The following is an 18,341-nucleotide window of genomic DNA, read 5'->3' as shown; positions in this document are numbered from 1 at the left end:
ATAAGTAGATATCCCATGCTGGAACCTTGGATAAATGAGTATTAGCTGGAGGTGGAGGGAAAGATAGGAGGAAATGGTATAAGTAAATGACTTTGGAGTCAGAATGACAGTGATTAGAATCCTGTCTCTCTCCCTTACTTGTCTTGTGATCCTATGTAAATTACTCTGAGCCTCAGGTTCATCAACTGAAATTTGAGGGTAATGATGATAGCCACCTCATAGGGTCTTTCATTGGGGAAAAGGTAAAGAATTAAGTGATATTTTAAAAAATTAGTGGTTAATCTGAGTCATATAACATTTAACTGAGAGGAGTTGGGGACATGTCATTTCTAAAACAGAGTTCTGCATTCCAGTGCTTCTCAAATATTAAAGGCTTGGAATATTTATGTTTAATTTATCTCCTATTTATTGTTATTATTATTTAGGTTGTTTACACACCAAACTTTAAGCATGCTCTTTTAGAGTCAATTGGCCAGAAGATGCCTTGTAATAGTTTTACACAAATTCTGTAACAGTCAAACAAGTATGAACAAAAACAATTTTCAGAATGAGAGAATTCTGATTTCAATCTTTGCCCTTATTCTGCTAATAGCTACCAAAGTAGAAGAAAAGAAGGGATAGATATTAAGGTTCTCCTTTGTTTACTTTGTTAACTTTTATCTAGTTAATCAACTTCTGTCTAGACCCTTCTATGAGGCATTCTGAGGTGCCACAAATAGACATAAGTGAACAAATCATAAAGCTTCTCAGTTTCCAAATATTGAGAAACACAGATATTATGTTTGTAAGTAAAAGTCTGGTAATGGTATTTGTTTAATTACTTAATGCATAGTTATTCATGATTAAGGTATTACTATGACTTGGAGTTGTAAGTTTCAAAGGTATTCCTCCCTGGATTGATGTCTCAATTTATAAATATACTTTTGCCTCTTCTCCCAATTCTGGAAGCCAATTATGGACAAACCTTGTGTTTTTCATTTTGTTTTTCTCAGACCAGGATGCAGAACTACATGGGAAGATTCACTTGGGAGAAAGTGGGATGAGAGATTTTCTTTGACTCAGAGAAAAACAATAATAGATGTTATTGACATTTGTTGATCGTTTCGCTGCTGTCAGGCACAGAGCTAAATGCCCCACGTACGTAATGAGAGAGGGATAGCTAATAACCAACCAGTGTCTCAGAGAAAGAGTACACCTGGGATCTGAACTTCAGAATCTGACTCCAGGGCTTCTACTCTTCAGAACACTGCAAGACTAAGAGAGGCAAATTAACAGGGAACAACTGCCTTATAAACAGCAAGGTTTGTGGGGTTTTGCTTGTTTGTTTTTGTTTTAATTTAGAATTTTCTGATGAGCAATAGATCTTTGGTAAAATTTTTAAAAAGTAAAACACTAGAAAAATAAAACTAAAAAGATGCAAAATTAAAAAAAAAAAAGTGAGATTGTGATTATAAAGCACTTAATACATTGAGAGCACATAACAAATATTTAATAAATAATGGCTGTTTTTACCTGGCTGGGATGTGTTCAGCTGCCTGGGGTATTAAAGGCAGCTCCAAAATTTCTGCTAGGAGGGGCTCAAGAGCAGCGATCACATTGGCAGGTGGGCAGGACACTGCTATTACCTTGATTCTACACTTAGCTGGAGAGAATGAGAAAGAGCGTGAGAAGACTTAGAGGAACTAGAGCGCTCCTCCCATACCCACTGTTCACTGCTCTTATCCTGGAATTTTCAGGGGATTTCTTACAGTGCCCCCTCCCTTCCCAACCAACTAATCAGTTAACAAATGCAAAACAGTGGCTGCCAAAGAATTGGACTGTCAAAGTGGACAAGAAGGGTGCTGCACTTTCTTGCTAAGAGTGTCCAGATGCCCTGTGTTTACACCAGGTATCACTTCTCCCCTTATACTAACCTGGCAGAGAAATACCATTAGGACCCCAGTCCTGCTTCTCCTTGACTTCATCGAAAGTCTCCATTTGGGGAGTGCAAGGAGGGCATGATCCATGGTTTTATTTGTCACAGACAGCAGAGTCGCCACCCCTAAGCACAGGCTGGTTTCCAAGACCTTGTCTGACCCCCAGGGGCACCACTCAGACCCCTCTGCAACTAGACAGATGATCCATTCTCAGCATGAGTTCAGGTTGAGGATATACTGGGGCATGGAGAGCCTTGACCAGTCTCTCTTGCTTCTGCCTGGACACACTCCTCTAACCCAAGGAAAGGCTTGACCTTGGGTTCTGGAGGCCCATTCTCTAGGTTTGAAATCCAGGCTTCACCTTTAGTTAGCTTGTGACCTTGGTCAAGTTATTTTCATGGGCCTAGTTATCCTGATACCAAAAGTGACTCCAAACACTATTATTAATCTGGAGGGTTTAGAACAGTACCTGTGCAGAGTAAATTTACAGTAAATATCAACTGTGATTACTGTACATGTCCCAAATTGTTAGATAAGACAAGGTCTCAAGGCCTGGGCCATTCTTACTAAACGCTATTCTTGCTAAATGTAAAAAATGTAAACAAATGTAAAATGTAGCACAGTATTTTGCAGACCAGCTGTAAACAGGGTAAGCTTGAGGGGAGGGCAACCTGATAGTGTAACCAACTGCAAAAAAAAAAAAAAAAAAAGAAAAGAAATTAACATGTAATTGACCAAACTAGTGTATATAAGCAATGGCCAAGCCTCCCTTCCTGCAGGCAGAGCTTTGGATGTGATTTCTGTGTATTTGCTACGAGAAAAATCAAACGAAACACACACCTTGTGACATCACCTTTTTGAATAGAGCACCCCAAGCAGTGAACCCCTTGGGTTGGAAACCAAACCGAAACAGACAAATCAATTAATTTGCTCTAATTATATGGTGAAAAGAGCCTGAGTTCTAGTTACAGTCTCAATGCCGACACACGGAATGACCTTAGACAAGTTGCCTCTTCTCTCTGGACCTCGGTTTCCCCATCTGTCACCTGATGGCCTTCATAAATTATAAAAACCACACCATTCAACAATTACTGAGTTGCTATGGTTTTCCAGGCTCCTTCGCAGCAGGAGCTCAAGGTCACACAGCCCAGTCCCTGAGCATACTAAGGGGGTGGGGGGGCACTAAAGTGGGGAGGCTTTTTCACTCTGGTTTAGGGGGAACGGACGGTCATCAGATTCCCAGGAAAGGGTCATTTGGACACGCCTGAAGGATGGTTCACTGGCGTCTGCCGGGGAAACGTGCCCGAGGCTTTTGCCCGACGCGCCTTTCAAATCCCAGCGTTAGCAGGGCCTGCGTCCCGAAGACGAGCCCGACCCCCTCCAACGCCCAGGGCGCTGAGGGACGGTGCTGCCTGAAGCGGGCCAGGCCCCGGGCTCCATCCAGAGGCCCCGGCGCCTCCCAGCCGGGCCGGGCCGGCGGCTGCCCCGGGGAGCTCGGGAGGGCGGTCGGGGCACAGCGGCCCCGGCCGCCATCGCCCGGAGCCCAGCGAGAGGCAGGAGGGGCTGAGCGGAGCGCGGCGGCCCCGGCCCGGCCTCTCGGGGGCTCTGAGAGGAGGGGCCCGAGCCCGCCGCCCGCCCCGCCGCCCGCTCAGGGCCCGCGGCGCCGGCCGGGAACGCTGCCCGCAGAGCGCCCGCGGCCGGGGGTCGGAGGTCGGAGGTCGGAGGTCGGAGGTCGCGGCCAGGGGGCGGGGGCGAGGCCCCGGGCCCGCGAGGCTCGGGCCGCACAGGCGCAGGGCGGGGGCGCGCGGGGCGAGTCGGGCCTCGGCCCCGAGGCGGCGGGCGGGGCGGGGCCGGCGGCCTCCCGTGAAGCCCCGCGCGGGGAAGGACCGGAACTCCGGCCGCGGCTTGTTGATAATATGGCGGCGGGAGGCGGCTGGGCATCGCGCGGAGGCGGTGGGGCCCGCACCTGCTGGAAGGGCCTCTTTTTGGGCTAGTGCGGCGGCCGCTGCGGGCCTGGAGTCCGGGCCGGTTGCTGAATGAGGGGAGCCGGGCCGTCCCCGCGACAGTCCCCCCGCGCCCTCCGCCCCGACCCGGGCCCCGCCATGTCCTTCTTCCGGCGGAAAGGTAGCGGCGGGGGCGCGGGGAGAGCCTGTGCGGCCTCGGGGGCAGCGGGGGGCGGGGGGGCACAGGGGCGCCCGGCCGGGCGGCGAGGCCCTGGCCCGACGCCCGTGCGAGCTTTGCGCGGCTCCGGGGCTGCGGGGCGAAGGCGGTCCCCCGGCGCGAGGTCCCCGGGGACTGTCCGCTGGTCGCGAAGTGTTTGCGGAAACGGTACAAGTTAATGCCTGTTTGCGGAAGCATCGCTTTTCGGGTCCGTGTGTGTGTGCACTGTGGACCAAGAAAAAGGAAATTCCTTTATACCTTGTTGGGAGAGTCTCCGACTTTTCCGACTATTGAGGGTTTTATGTCTAAAAGCAACATGTGAAAAATAGTTTTTTTCAGTTAGTGCCACTTTCCAGTTTTCCTTTTTTGGGGGGACAGCGGGTTCTGTTGTTCCAAAAATGGCATTACTTAACTTACTGTTAAAAGTCCCCTAATGAAGGAGACTTCTTTTGATGACTTTGAAAGCTTACTAATTACTGGAACGCTAACCTTATAAACAAACTACTTATATTTCTGATTTTTAAGTAGAGGCAGAATGATTTTGTGTGTATTTGTGTACTGGATTGTTGCATTTCATTAAAAAAGTACATACCCAAAGGGAACAAGTGTCTTTTGGGATGAGAGTGCTTCTTGTATCAATTCTTGCTGTTTCAGAGGAAATGTACCAGACAAAAGCTGGTTTTGGGAAAAACCACTAAACTAAATCAGGGACTTCAGTTCACATGACAGCTCTGCTTACTAACTGTGTAACCTGGGACAGAAAAGTGTTAACTGGCTTTGCTGTCCTCTGTCAACTGAGAATTAGATGTTCCCTAAAGGCTCCATTCAGCTATGACTGTGAGCTATGACTGCATGTACTTTTAAGTACACACAAAGTTTGGTGAATGAGTGAAAACAGTGCTGCATAAATGAAGCCCAGTACTGTGGCACAAGGAAGTAATGTATCTTGTAGTTAATAACTGTTCAATTTGTTTCAGTTTTGAAGTAGTTTTTTAAAAATTTTTATGTATTTTGAGACAAATTGCACGTTGCACAGTAGACTGTTGTCTCTATTCAGCAAACACTTTTGAATATCTGCTGTTTGCCAGGCACTGTGTTAGGCCCTCAGTATAGCGCACTGAACAAGACAAAGTCCCTGCACCCATGTTGCTGCTTGTCTGCTGGAGTAGACAGTCAGCCATCAGTCTCTCTCTGTTTCTCTCTCTCAAGTAGGGTGTTTTGAAAGAGGTAACTTGACAGAAGAAACCTTTAGGTTAGATGTTAGAGAAAGGCCTCAGCAGGTGGCCTTGAAATATAGAGCCGAGAGGTCAGCAGGTGGTAACATGTAGAGGCCAGGGAAGAGCATTCTAGGCTTAGAAGAGCATGATCAAAGGTGGGGAGACAAGAAAATTTGGTGCCCTTCAAGAAAGGAAACAGGGCCATGTGACTCAGGCTTAGAGAGGTAGATGAGTCAGATGATTCAGAGCTTTATAGGCCGTGGTTAGGTTTTATTCCAGGTGCAGAGACAATATTATTTTTAAAAATTTAGAGGAGTGATTTGGTCTTATTTTATGTTTTAAAAAGATGATTTTGGATGTTTTTTGGAGACTGGATGTGACAAGAGTAGAAGCTGAGATGATCTTATTTATTTAGGGATCCCATCCAGTCTTTAAATACCATCCATATGCTGATGACTCCCAAATTTACATCTCCAGCTTGGATTGTCTCCACTGAATCCAGACTGGCATAACCAGTTGTCTGTCCACTTTACACCTCTACCTAATAGATATCTAATTAATAGACTATTGATAGTTATTCCTATTGATAGATATAATAGACTACCTAGTAAATAAATCTTTAACTTACTATATCTAAAACTTAATTCCAGATTTAGTTCTCCTAAACCTGTTCATCATCTTTTCTCATCTCAATAAATTTCATTTCTGGCCTTTTAATTGCTCAGGGTAAAACTTTAGTACATTCTTGGACCTCTCTTTCACTCCTACTCTGTATCTAATTTATTAGCAAATCTATTAGGTCCACCCTAGAACATACCCAAATTCAAGGTAGCCATCTCTATTTACATTGGGTTGTTAAGGAAGTCCTCTGAGAGGATGCCATTCTGATCTGGCTTAAATGTCAAGAGGAAGCTGGTTTTATGAAAATTCAGGAAGCAGCATTATTTTGCTTACAATTTGGTTTCCCTTCGTCCATCCTTGACCCCTATGGTATATTTTTAAAATATCTCTGTTCAGGTTCCTCAAATGGCTTCCTATACATGGCCCTCCATAATCTAGGTGCCATTTCCTCTTATGTTCATCTCCTGCTCTCCTTCATCGCTCTTTCATTTCTGTTGACCTCCTTGTTTTCAAGTGTATTCCCACCTCAGTGCCTTTGTGCTTGTTTTCTCTGCCTGGAAACCTCTTCCCACAGATGACCACCGATTTTGCTTCCTCATCTCTTTCAGGTTTTGATCAGTTGTCATCTTAGTAAATTAGTAAAGCTTTCTTTGACTACCCTACTTAAGATCACAGTCCCTGGCCCCTCCACTCCCATCCCCTTGCCCTACTTTATTTTTTCTCTATAGCATTTATCACCATCTACTTTACTAAGTATTTTATTAGGATGGAAGCTGACTTTTTTTTATGGCTCTATATATGTCTAGGTCAGTGCCTGGAATATAGTTGGGAATTTAGTAAATATTTGTTGAATAAGTGAATAAAAAAAATAAATATCAAACAGCAATAAGTGCCATGCAGGGAATTTAAACAGTGATGTGGAAGCAGATCACGGGATAACAATTTGAATTACTAGGATAGTGTGTCTGCCAAGATGGTATTACCTGAGATCTGAATGAGGAGAGAGAGCCAGCCTTTTAAGGATAAAAGGAATTGCATTCTAGCCAGAGAGAACTGGTAGTACAAATGTCCTGAGGCAGGAATGAGCTCTTTGTGTTCAAGGAACAGAAAGAAGGCTGGAACTCACTTGGAAAGGAGGGGCTTGGGGTATGTTTTAGAGGTAGAGATAGCATGACTTTTAAGTAATTGGAGTGAAGAAAAACTAGGAAAGCTTTGGGCTCAGAGTTTGGGGTAGGAGGAATCAGGAATTTTCTTCTGGCTGTTGTGAGCTTGTGATAACTTTTGGACAGCCATGTGGATATGTCAAGGAAACAGTTGGATGTACAATTCTGTAGCTCTGGAAGGAGGTTAGACCTTGAGATCTGGATCTAGATTAAGAAGTACTTTGCATAACGATAATTAAAGACACTGAACTAGATGAGATCACCTAGGGAGTACATATAATATATGAATTAGTTAGGTTGAAAGGCTAAGCTACCATAACAGAGACACCAAAGTTTAATGGCTCAAACAAGATAAACCTTTATTTTTCTCTTGTGTAACAATCCAAGTTCCTGGTAATCGGGTGGCTTTGCTTCACAATCATTCAAGGGTCGTTTTCCTCCCATCTTATTATTTCTCTTTCCTTTGGGTTGTTGTCTGTTTTATCAAAGGCAGGTCATAGCCTCTTCTGTCTGTCGGTCTTCTCAGCCATAGTAAGAGGAAAAAGTACGAAGTAAAGAAAGAGAAGCTTTGGCCAGAAAATGGCACGTATTATTTCTATTCACATTCTGTTGGTGAGAACCTAGTCATATAGTCATAGATAACTGCAAAGGCTTCTGGGAAGTAAGAAGTAGAGCCAGTTATGTGCCAAGCTGTAGCTAATAAGGGGAGAATGAATTTGGTGGCCAGGTAGCATCTCCTGCCATACTATAGACAAGAAAGGAGCCTAGGAGAGGGCTCTGAGGTTAATCCAGATTTTAGAAGTTAAGTGGAGGAACATATGCCACTGGCAAAGGAGAATTGAAAATAAAATGTCAGTGATATAGGAGTGCAGTGTCATGGAAGCTAAGGGAAGATAATATTTCAAAAAGGAGCGAGTATTGTGTGGAATGGCATCTGCAAAGTCAAGATAATAGAATAGGTACTCAGTTTGAGAATGTGTAAGTAATCATTGATTTTTACATAAGAGTGGTGTCAGTGGAGTGGGTTAAGGGAAGGATGTGAAGTGAGGAAAATAGAAGTAACTAAGAACACCTTTTAAAGAAACATTGCAGTGAAAAGTAACAAAAAGTGGTGATAGCTAGAAGGGGATATTGGGTTGAGGTGTGTTTTGTTTTGTTTTTAAGATAAAACATGCCAGAGCATGTTTGTATGCTGATAGGAACGGTCCATTAGAGAGGAAGATGATACAAAAGAGAGGGTGTTACTTGCATGAGTGAAGTTCTTGAGAAGAGTTGTGATTAAAGCCTGACTGTATCAAGATTGGTTAGGATACACTACTGCTGGAAATTTCAGTTGGTACAAGTGCTTTATGAAGTTTTAAAACCTCAAGCAGTACTATGTACTATTCATAGATAAATAAATCTGTTAAGAGTAAAAATGCAGTGGAAACAATAAACACTCAATTTATGAAATTGTTTCTCTAGGGAGAGGGTAATGAAATCAGGGCGATATTTTAGTTGCACCTGCAATGTTTTACTTATTTTAAAAGTTCTTCTGAAGCAAATATAAATATGTTAAGATTTGATAAATCTGCCTATTCCTCATATTAAGGTCTGGTTTTTATATTTTAAATATTTCATAATGAAAAATACACAAGAAAAAGCATAGTCAGTAGTACAAAATAAGGTAGCAGAAATAAACCTAAATGGATCAGTAATCACAATAAATGTAAACAGACTAAAATCTGTATGGCTAAAAATCTAGTAAAAGTCCATGTAACTTAAGATAAAGACTCAGTTTAGATGAGAACTCAAAATCCATCTATAAGCTATTTGCCAGAGACACAACCAAAATATAAGGGCATAAAGAAATTGAAAATAAATGGGTAAATTCACTAGACAGATGTTCACCAGACGAAAGCTTGTGTCACAGATTAAATACTTTAAAGCATATAGCATTGTTAGGATAAAAAAGGCCACTATATTATGATAAAATGAACAGGGTAGGCAAATAAAATTCTGAACTAGTTTGCAACTAATGTCAATCTCAAAATATATAAAGCAAAATACACAGAATTACCAGGAGAAATCAACAAATTCATAATCATAGTTAAGAGTTTTAAGAATGCTGTGTTTGCCCGACTGGCGTGTCTCAGTGGTTGAGCATCAGCCAATGAATCAGGAGGTCACAGTTCGATTCCCAGTCCCGGCACATGCGTAGGTTTTGGGCTTGATCCCCAGTAGGGGGCGTGCAGGAAGCAGCAATCAGTGACTGTCTCTTATCATTGATGTTTCTATCTCCCTTTCCCTTCCTCTCTCTGAAATCAATAAAAATAAAAAAATAAAAAGAAGAATGCTATGTTTTAGAAATGTGCTAACCCAGACAGTAAAAAGATGGCGATCTTCAGATTGAATCCTGGCTATGTGCTGTTTAAATATAAAAAAGATCATGGGAAACTTAAAAGTAAAGGGTGGGAAAATACATCACAGATATACAAACAAAAAGAAAGCTAAGATAGTCTTTACAATAGCACATACATGAAGAAAGAAGGAAAAATTAAGTTTGGGAGGGAAGGGGAACAAAAGAGTCATTATTTTGGGGTAATATGATTGTATACATAGAAAATTTAAGAAAATCATGTATCATTAGAACTCATAAAAGAGTTTGGCTAGGTTTTTAAAATATCTAAGTACTTAAAACTCAATTGTATCCCTGTATTCCAGTTAAAACAAGAGACTCAAAGCTTTAAGGAATTTACAGAACATAATTGAACAGAGAAGAACCAAATAAATGGGAAGGTATACTATGTTCGTGGATAAAAAGATTTAATACCAGAAAGATGTGAACTCTCCAAATTAATCATTAAGTCAGTGCTATTTACAAAGAAATTCCCATGGGGGTTTAGGATAGGGAGAAGTTGATTCTATAATTAATATTGAAGATCGTTTTAAAAAAGAACAAGGTAGAGGACTTGGCCCTGCCAGAGGCCTATTATATAGTTTAGCAATTAAGACAGAATTGAATGCCCAGAAACAGACCGGGTATGTGTGGGAACTTGTTAAGTACAGAGTTCCTGTTCACTTGGGAAAGGTTGGACTAAATGATGTTTGTTATTCCTCTGGCAAAAAAAATTAAGATTCACTACTTCCTATTATATACATTCAGGGTTCAGCAAACTTTTTATGCAAAAGGCCAGATAGTAACTATTTTAAGCTTTGCAAGCTATATGGTTTCTGTTTCACTTTCCTCTGTCCTTGTAGCCATAGACAGTATATAAACAAATGGACATGGCTGTGCTAAAATAAAACACTATTTATTAAAAAAACAACAACAGTGGTGCTATAGATTTGGCCCATAGGCTATAGTTTGCCAATCCCTGATAAACAGAAATAAATTCCAGGTAGATAAGAGCCAGAATTTGAAAAAGCAAAACTCAAAATCATATAGAATAAAATAGGGGGTGGGGGGGTGGGATCTGATCTTGGGGCAGGAAAGAATGTTTTAAAAATAAGACAGGAAAATACAATCTACATAATATAAATTTGACTACATTAAAATTTTTAAAACTCATACAATAAAATATACTTAAGGTATTTGCAATGCAGATAACAAAGGATTAGTATCCAGAATGTGTATGGGATTTCTACAAATAATAAGTAAAAGACAAAGAACATGAATAGGCAGTCCGTAAAAGGAAACCTGAATAGCCAAGATAGAAGGATGTTACATTAAAGGAAATCAAGGAAATGAATTAAAAACACCATCAAATACCATTTGAAATCTATTAATTTGGCAAAAATTAAAAGTACCAAGGATGTGACTATGAAGTATAATTTGTTACCTAGCAGTTTCTCTAGGGATTTAACCTAGAGAAATTCTTACATATAGACATAGGAAGACATGCATTAGAATGTTCAGTGTTTGTGAAAACTAGAAAATAAAACCTAAATGTTACTTAACAGGAAAATAGGTAAATAAAGCTATATTTATTTAAAGGAAGTAAGCAGATAAAATGAACTAGAGCTACATGAAAACAAGAATTGCATCAATATAGACAAATGTTGAATTATTATATGAATACAAGTATAAGATATGTGTTAAAGAATATAAGCATGCTTCAGAGATGTTATGGGTTTGGTTCCAGACCACTGCAATAAAGCAAATATAATAGTGAGTCACATGAATATCTTGGTTTCCCAGTACATATAAAAGTTACCTTTATGCTATAGTTTATGAAGTGTGCAAGCAATAGCATTATGTTTAAAAAACAATGTACATACCTTAACTAAAAATACTTTATTGCTAAAAAATGCTATCCGTTATCTGAGTTAGTGGAGGGTCTTGCCTTGATGATGGTGGGTGCTGCCTGATCAGGGTGGTGGTGCCTGTATGACAACAATGAAGTTTGTCACACCAATTGGCTCTTCCTTTCATAAATGATTTCTCTGAAGCACACAGTGCTGTTTGATAGCATTTTACCCCCAGTAGAACTTCTTTCAAAACTGGAGTCAGTCCTCTCAAACCCTGATACTGCTATAGCAACTAAGTTTATGTGATGTTCTAAATCCTTTGTTGTCATTTCAAAAGTTTTCCACAGCATCTTCACCAGGAGTAGATTCCATCTCAAGAAACCACTTTCTTTGCTCATCCATAAGAAGCAGCTCCTCATCTGTTAAAGTTTTATCATGAGATGGCAGCAATTCAGCCACATGTCTTCAGGCTTCACTTCTAATTCTCGTTCTCTTGCTATTTCCATCACATGTGCAGTTACTTCCTCCACTGACGTCTTGAACCCCTCAGAGTCATCCATGAGGGCTGGAATCACCTCCCAAACTCCTGTTAAGTTGCTATGTTGACCTCTTCCCATGAATCACAAATGTTCTAGAATGGTAAATCATTTCCAGAAGATTTTCAATTTACTTTGGCAGCTATTGTGTTACAAAATGTATTTCTTAAATAATAAGACTTGAAAGTAGAAATTACTCCTTGATCCATGGGCTGAGTGTTGTGTTAGCAGTCATGAAAACAACACTAATCTTATTGTACATCTCCATCAGAGCCCTTGGGTGACCAGGTGCCTTGTCAGTGAGCAGAACAGTAAAACCTCGATATAATGGACTAATTTGGGCGAGGGGTGTGTCCGTTAGAGCTGAAAATCTGTTACATAATAAAGGTTTTCTGAATGTGTATTTTAAGAAATTGACAGATTAGTTAATTTACCTGTTTTATGCAGACACATTTGTGTAATTAAAATTAAGTATGTATGAGAAGTTTAATTTCACAGAAAAGCCTTCTATATGTATTGCTGTAATTTTAAATTTATACCGAATACATCTAGTAAGTGTGCATTCACCAGTCACCTCCAGTAAACAAGTGCACATGGCTAGGTGCCACATGACAACAGAACCAATTACTTCTTGCTATGCAGTGTGACCATGTGCTAATCATTTGCCGAACATTGTTTATAGTTGTAGATATGTAAATTTACTTACGGCAGCGAAATTATTACAGTGTTTTTTCCAACATGTGGCCTATTTACTAAAATTTGTTAAAAATAACAATTAATAAAAAAGATACCCTGCTAATTTTAAGCAAATCTTGGTTAAAAGCATTTAAAAATTAACAGGGTGTTAATTTTCACATATGACATATGGACTGGAAATTTTTTCCGTTAAATCCGAAGTCCGTTAAATTGAGGTCTGCAGAATTGAGGGTTTACTGTAATATTTTGAAAGCAATTTTGTCTGAGCAGAAGTCTCACCAGTGGGCTTAAAAGGTTCAGTAAACCATGTTATAAACAGAAGTGCTGTCATCCAGGCTTTGTTGTTCCATTACAGGCAGAGTAGATTTAGCATAATTATTAAGAGTCCTAGGATTTTTGGAATGGAAAATGAGCATTGGCTTCAACTTAAAGTCACCAGCTGCATTATCCCCTAACAAGAGAGTCAGCCTGTCCTTTGAAGCCAGGCATTGACTTCTCTCTGGTTATGAAAGTCCTAGATGGCATCTTCTTCCAAGATAAGGCTATTTTGAAATATGTTGTTGAGTGCAGCCACCTTCATTAATCATCTTAGCTAGATCTTCTGGATAACCTGCCGCATCTTCTACATGAGCATTTGCTGCTCACCTTGCCCTTCTGTGTTATGGAGATGGCTTCTTTCCTCAAACCTCATAAACCAACCTCTGCTGGCTTCCAACTTTCCCTCTGCAGTGATCAGTATCTCTCAGCCTCTCTCAGCCTGACAGCAGTGATCAGTATCTGAAATGATCTTAACCTTATTTTTGTTCATGTTTGTCTCCACATACTTGCATGCAGACTTATTTTTGTTGTTGTTGTTAATCTCCTCACTTGAGGATATTTTTTCCATTGCTTTTTCAGAGAGAGTGGAAGGGAGGAAGGGAAGGTGGGAAGGGGGATAGAGAGAAAGAGAGGAACATCGATGTGAGAGAGACACATCAAACCATTGCCTCCCGCCCAGGCACCAAATGGGCAACGAGTGAACCGGTAACCCAGGTACTTGCCCTTGACCGGGAATTGAACCTCTAACCCTTCGGTGCTCCGCCTGATGCTCTAACCACTGAGCAACACTGGCCAGGGCACATGTGGATTTCTTGAAGGCAGGACTATCTTTTCTGAGCCACGCAAGTATCTGGTACATAATAGGTACTCAGTAGTATCTGGTACTCAAATATTTGTTGATGGATTGACTTATCAGATACTATGAGAGCTAGTTATTTCCTGCTACTAGCCTCTAATGTTTAAGAGCACAAATAGATGATTACATTTTGGGATTTATTTTTATAGGCTTTTCATAGTGAGGTAAAGAATATTTAATGTTGGAAAAACAAGAAAAGTAAGGAAGGTTAAAAATAGTCTTATATTAGGTCCTCTAAGTGTTCACACTTGGCTTAGGCTGCCATGCACCTTCCTTTCTGAAAATATTGTTAGTGTATCTGCAGTAGAGTTCCCACTGTTCTATGTGATAGAAGAGAGATGATATAATTTTTTAAGAAACAAGTTGTTAAGCCCTGAATATTAGAAGTTTAGAATGGTTTGTATTTAATGCTATAGGAGGAATACACAAATAAGATACACAACCAAAGAACTCTTCCTTCAGTGTGCATCTAGTAGTGGGTGTACATGGTAATAATATTTGCCAACATCCTAAATTTAGGATGTGTGGTGGTTACTCCTCTAAGCCCTTTACAAGCATTTATTTTTTCATCCACAACCCTCTACGGTAGATATTATCACTGACCTAATTTTATAAATCAGTGAAATTGAGATCCAGAGGAGCAAAGTAACTTGTCTGTGATCACATAGTTAATAGGTGGCAGAGCCAGAATTTGGACCCAGGTATTCTGGTTCTTTCCATAGCACACCCACTGTCCTTGACTGAATGCTGTTCAGAGGTCACTTCCTTAGAGAAACTTCTGGTTACCCAACTCCCTGACCCCTTCCTCCAGTCAGTCTCGATGCAGAATTTTGAATACGCGTCTGTTAGGATAAAGCCGTAGAACTCTGAATACCATCTGTTATAATAAAGCTCCTCTAATTTTTACAATGTATAGAATGTATCTTTTTTATTGTAAAGGTGGGTCATGAAGCTCTTTTTCTTCTAGTGAAAGGCAAAGAACAAGACAAGACCTCAGATGCCAAGTCAGTTAAAGGTGAGTTCAGCAGCATTCCATTGCATTAAGAAGTGATGTGCTTTGCACTTATGAGCTCTTTAATTCTGTTATCCTCTCCTTTCTTTTGCCATTGATTGTTTTTGCCATTTTAAAGAATTATTTATAATTGACTTACTTCCCTGCTTAACTTATATATACCCCAACACCTAGCATATGCTAGGCTTTCACTAAGCACCTTTGGCTGTTCCAGTGGTGACGAGGAACCAGGGCCTGCCTTATTAGTCACACATTTGATTGTTCCCTAAAAGGGGTTAGTTGACCTTATTTTAAAACAACAGAAAGCAAAAAATACTCTTAACTGACCACTGAGCGAAAGCACTGCCACTTGCGAGGCTTAATTTTCTGTTTGTCCACCTGCGTCTGTGGTTACAGTTTTCACTTCATTACTTTGGATGAATGGCGTTAACTTGAAATTTATTCTGAGCACTTTATTGGGATCAGTATATTGTCCCTACTTATAAGATTCTTAGTTTATAATCTCTGCTGTACTTTTGACTGATTTCATTCTGTCAATGTACAAAGATTATAATGGGGAAATTATAATAGAAATTATTTCCATAGCCAAAATATAAATTTTATAAATGGAATTTATTTACATGAAATCTGTGGATTGCTACTTATTTAGATTTTTTTTTTTAATATGTGTTTTTATTGATTTCAGAGAGAGGAAGGGAGAGGGGGAGAGAGAGAGAAACATCATTGATGAGAGTCATTGATTGGCTAACTTCTCCATCTGTACCAGGCTTGTACTCTTGTTTATGACTGTATACAGTCTGTTCTTAGAATTTCTGACATAACTGAAAAAATCATTTGAAGACAGCTTCATTGCATAATTCTCACAACTCTTGTTGAATGACCAATAAATATAGATACCTGGAAAACAGGCATGGACATTCATGTTTTTATCTGCTTTATTCTATAAACACATCTCAAGGAGTAATAGATTAAATTACAGTACTGTGTATTTTATTTTTCATAAGAACTATTACCCAGTATTACTCAGATTCTGTGTCTGGTAACTGTTTACTAAGATTGAGGGCACCTGTTTGCTAGCTGCTCAATAAAATAAGTGGTGTTAATGGATACAAGTTAGTATCTGAGAGTATCTTGAGGGTGTGGAATGCTTAAGTGAGCGGTATCATTTCTATCCTTGCTATTGCAATGTTCTAAACCAAAACTTATCAAAAACCTTTAATAAGAGTCTTTTTTGGGGGGGGGGGGGCAACTTTTTTTTTTTAAATATATCTTTATTGATTTCATAGAGAGGAAAGGAGAGGAAGAGAGAGAGAGAAACATCAATGATGAGTCATTGACCGGCTGCCTCCTGCACGCCCCCGACTGGGGATCAAGCCCGCAACCCAGGCCTGTGCCCTGACCGGGAATCCAACCCCCATCGCCTGGATCCTAGGTCGACTTTCACCCGCTGAGCCATGCCCGGCCGGGCAAGAGCCTTTGATATTTTATATTTATGGGATATATAGGATAGGTAGAATTTTAATTCAGCTGTAGCAACAAGTTCATAGTGTTACTTTATAATATTGTAATATTGAGTTGACTCTTATTAACACATTGGTAACCTCTTTATTCTAAAGTCAAAAGGATATTAATATTTCTTCTTATTAGTAAAGAAAATATATTTTGTGAATTTTTAAATGTATTTTTCTTTTTCTTTTTTAATCCTCATGTGAGGATATTTTTTACATTACTTTTCAGAGAGAGTGGAAGGGAGTTTGAGGGGGGCAGAGAGAGAAACATCGATGTGAGAGAGACGCATCAGTTGATTGCCTTCCACTCACCCACCGACCAGGGCTGGGGATTGATTCTTCAACCGAGGCATGTACCCTTGGCTGAAATCAAACCCAGGACCCTTCAGCCCATGGGCTGACACTAACCACTGAGCAAAACTGGCCAGGGTTAAATGTATTTTTCTTAAAGCAGCTTGAAGATTGATCAGAAATGTTTTTTTTAGATGGAGACATTTTGTTACCCTATTAAAACATAAAATAAGTATTCTGAAGAGTATTTTTCTAAAAAATTTTCCCTCTAAGCTTTTATTCTGCAATTTTAGTTTTGTTCCTTGGGTGCAAGGATTAAGGAATTGAAAAGGGTCCATTTTCAGAATGTTTCCTGGCTTTGGTACTGTCTATCCTCAGTAGAACATCTCGAAAAAAGATCTCTCTTTCAAGTTTCATTTTTGGCACAGTATTTTGAGAATTATAAGTAACAGTAGGGCATATTTTTCTATTTCCCTGCTGCTTGATTTACCTTTCCCTTAAGGCTTGTTGAGTGTGCTCACTTAAGAGAGATGTTACAAATCTTAACTTTTAAAGTTCTCTTAAAGCCCTCTTTTGAGAAAACAGAGGGCTTTAAGAGAGATTTTTAGATGGTTTTAATTTTAATTTTAACAATGTCAAATTTTTAATGTCACATTTTAATTTTTAACAATTTTTTGAAAAATTATAGCCTCAGTACCCGTACATTCCCCACAAAGAAACACTAAAAATCATGCCTTGCTGGAGGCTGCAGGACCAAGTCATGTTGCAATCAATGCCATTTCTGCCAACATGGACTCCTCAAGTAGCAGGACAGCAACACTTAAGAAGCAGCCAAGCCACATGGAGGCCGCTCATTTTGGTGACTTGGGTAAGTGACAGTCACTTTTTGTCAACTTACAATCGGAGGGCGGAGTTGAGTATAATATGTGAAATTCTTGCCAAAGGATACTGAACTGTATAATTGGAAGGGGCTTTGAAAAGAATGTACTTAAGTGAAAATAACAGCTCTAAGTGTAATGGAAGCACTGTGTTTTGTTTGTTTAAATACAAAATATAAAGCATGTCTAATAGAGAAATTGGCCATGTCCAGAAGAAGAAATACATTTGGCCTAACTGAAAAAGATGCTTCATTTTACTGATACTTAGAGAAATGCAAATTAAAATAAATAAAAGTAAATTAAAAAATAAGTAAATATTTAAAGTTTGATAATTTGCGTGTTAATGTAGATGCAGAGAAATAGCCACTTTTTAGTGAAAGTGTAAATTGGTGAAGATTTTTTAGAAGGTAATTTGGAAGTATTTATCAAAATAATTAGGGACAACATACAAATACCCATTAATAGAGAAGTAGTCAAATTTTGGTGTACCCAGTACTCTGGAATACTGTGTAGCCATTTAAAGTGTGAAAAAGACATGGAGAAATGCCTAAGATATGTTAAAGTGAAAAAAGCAGGTTACATAGCAGTATGTTTAGTAGAATCCCTATTGTGTAAAATAACTACTTTCTCTCCCCACTCCCTGCAAAATGCAAAAAAATAAAATAAAAGATACGCAGGAGGTTTCTTACAACTGCACATGACTCTACTATATCTCAAAAATTAAAAGCTTAATTAAGAAAAATTGTAAGGCTTGCAGGGGATCAGGATTTCCTGAAGTTCATGAAACTGATGTCTACAAAGATGCACTAGTTAACATTAACAATAAGATAGCAAGGATGATGACATGTAAAGTGCTCCCAGGGAAAATGATTTGAATCTAAAAGGGTTAAGAAAAGCCCTTTGGAAAAATTGATGAAGCCATCAGTTAATTTTATGAAA

The 18,341-nt window shown here is 39.7% G+C and overlaps 1 protein-coding gene across 6 annotated transcripts in view; it reads left to right on the top strand.

The window, feature by feature from the left end:
* The first annotated feature begins 3,912 nt into the window (after positions 1–3,912).
* AKAP10 (A-kinase anchoring protein 10) overlaps positions 3,913–18,341 on the top strand; it is an 80,776-nt gene continuing 66,347 nt past the window's right edge. For 2 of the 6 annotated variants that reach the window (XM_087825805.1, XM_087825803.1), the window contains exons 1-3: positions 3,917–4,040; positions 14,681–14,728; positions 17,213–17,392. In XM_087825805.1, the coding sequence (XP_087681931.1) occupies positions 3,953–4,040; positions 14,681–14,728; positions 17,213–17,392 (316 nt within the window). In that variant the 5' untranslated portion in view covers positions 3,917–3,952. Of the gene's footprint in view, positions 4,041–14,680; positions 14,729–17,212; positions 17,393–18,341 lie in introns of all 6 variants that reach the window. The other 4 variants (XM_087825800.1, XM_087825801.1, XM_087825802.1 and 1 more) reach the window with 4 other exon arrangements.

This window comes from Miniopterus natalensis, chromosome 17 (assembly GCF_054644295.1).
Source record: "Miniopterus natalensis isolate mMinNat1 chromosome 17, mMinNat1.hap1, whole genome shotgun sequence".
NCBI classification, from domain to species: domain Eukaryota; kingdom Metazoa; phylum Chordata; class Mammalia; order Chiroptera; family Miniopteridae; genus Miniopterus; species Miniopterus natalensis.
Note: the sequence above shows the minus strand (reverse complement) of the source record. Positions and strands in the feature narration are given on the sequence as shown.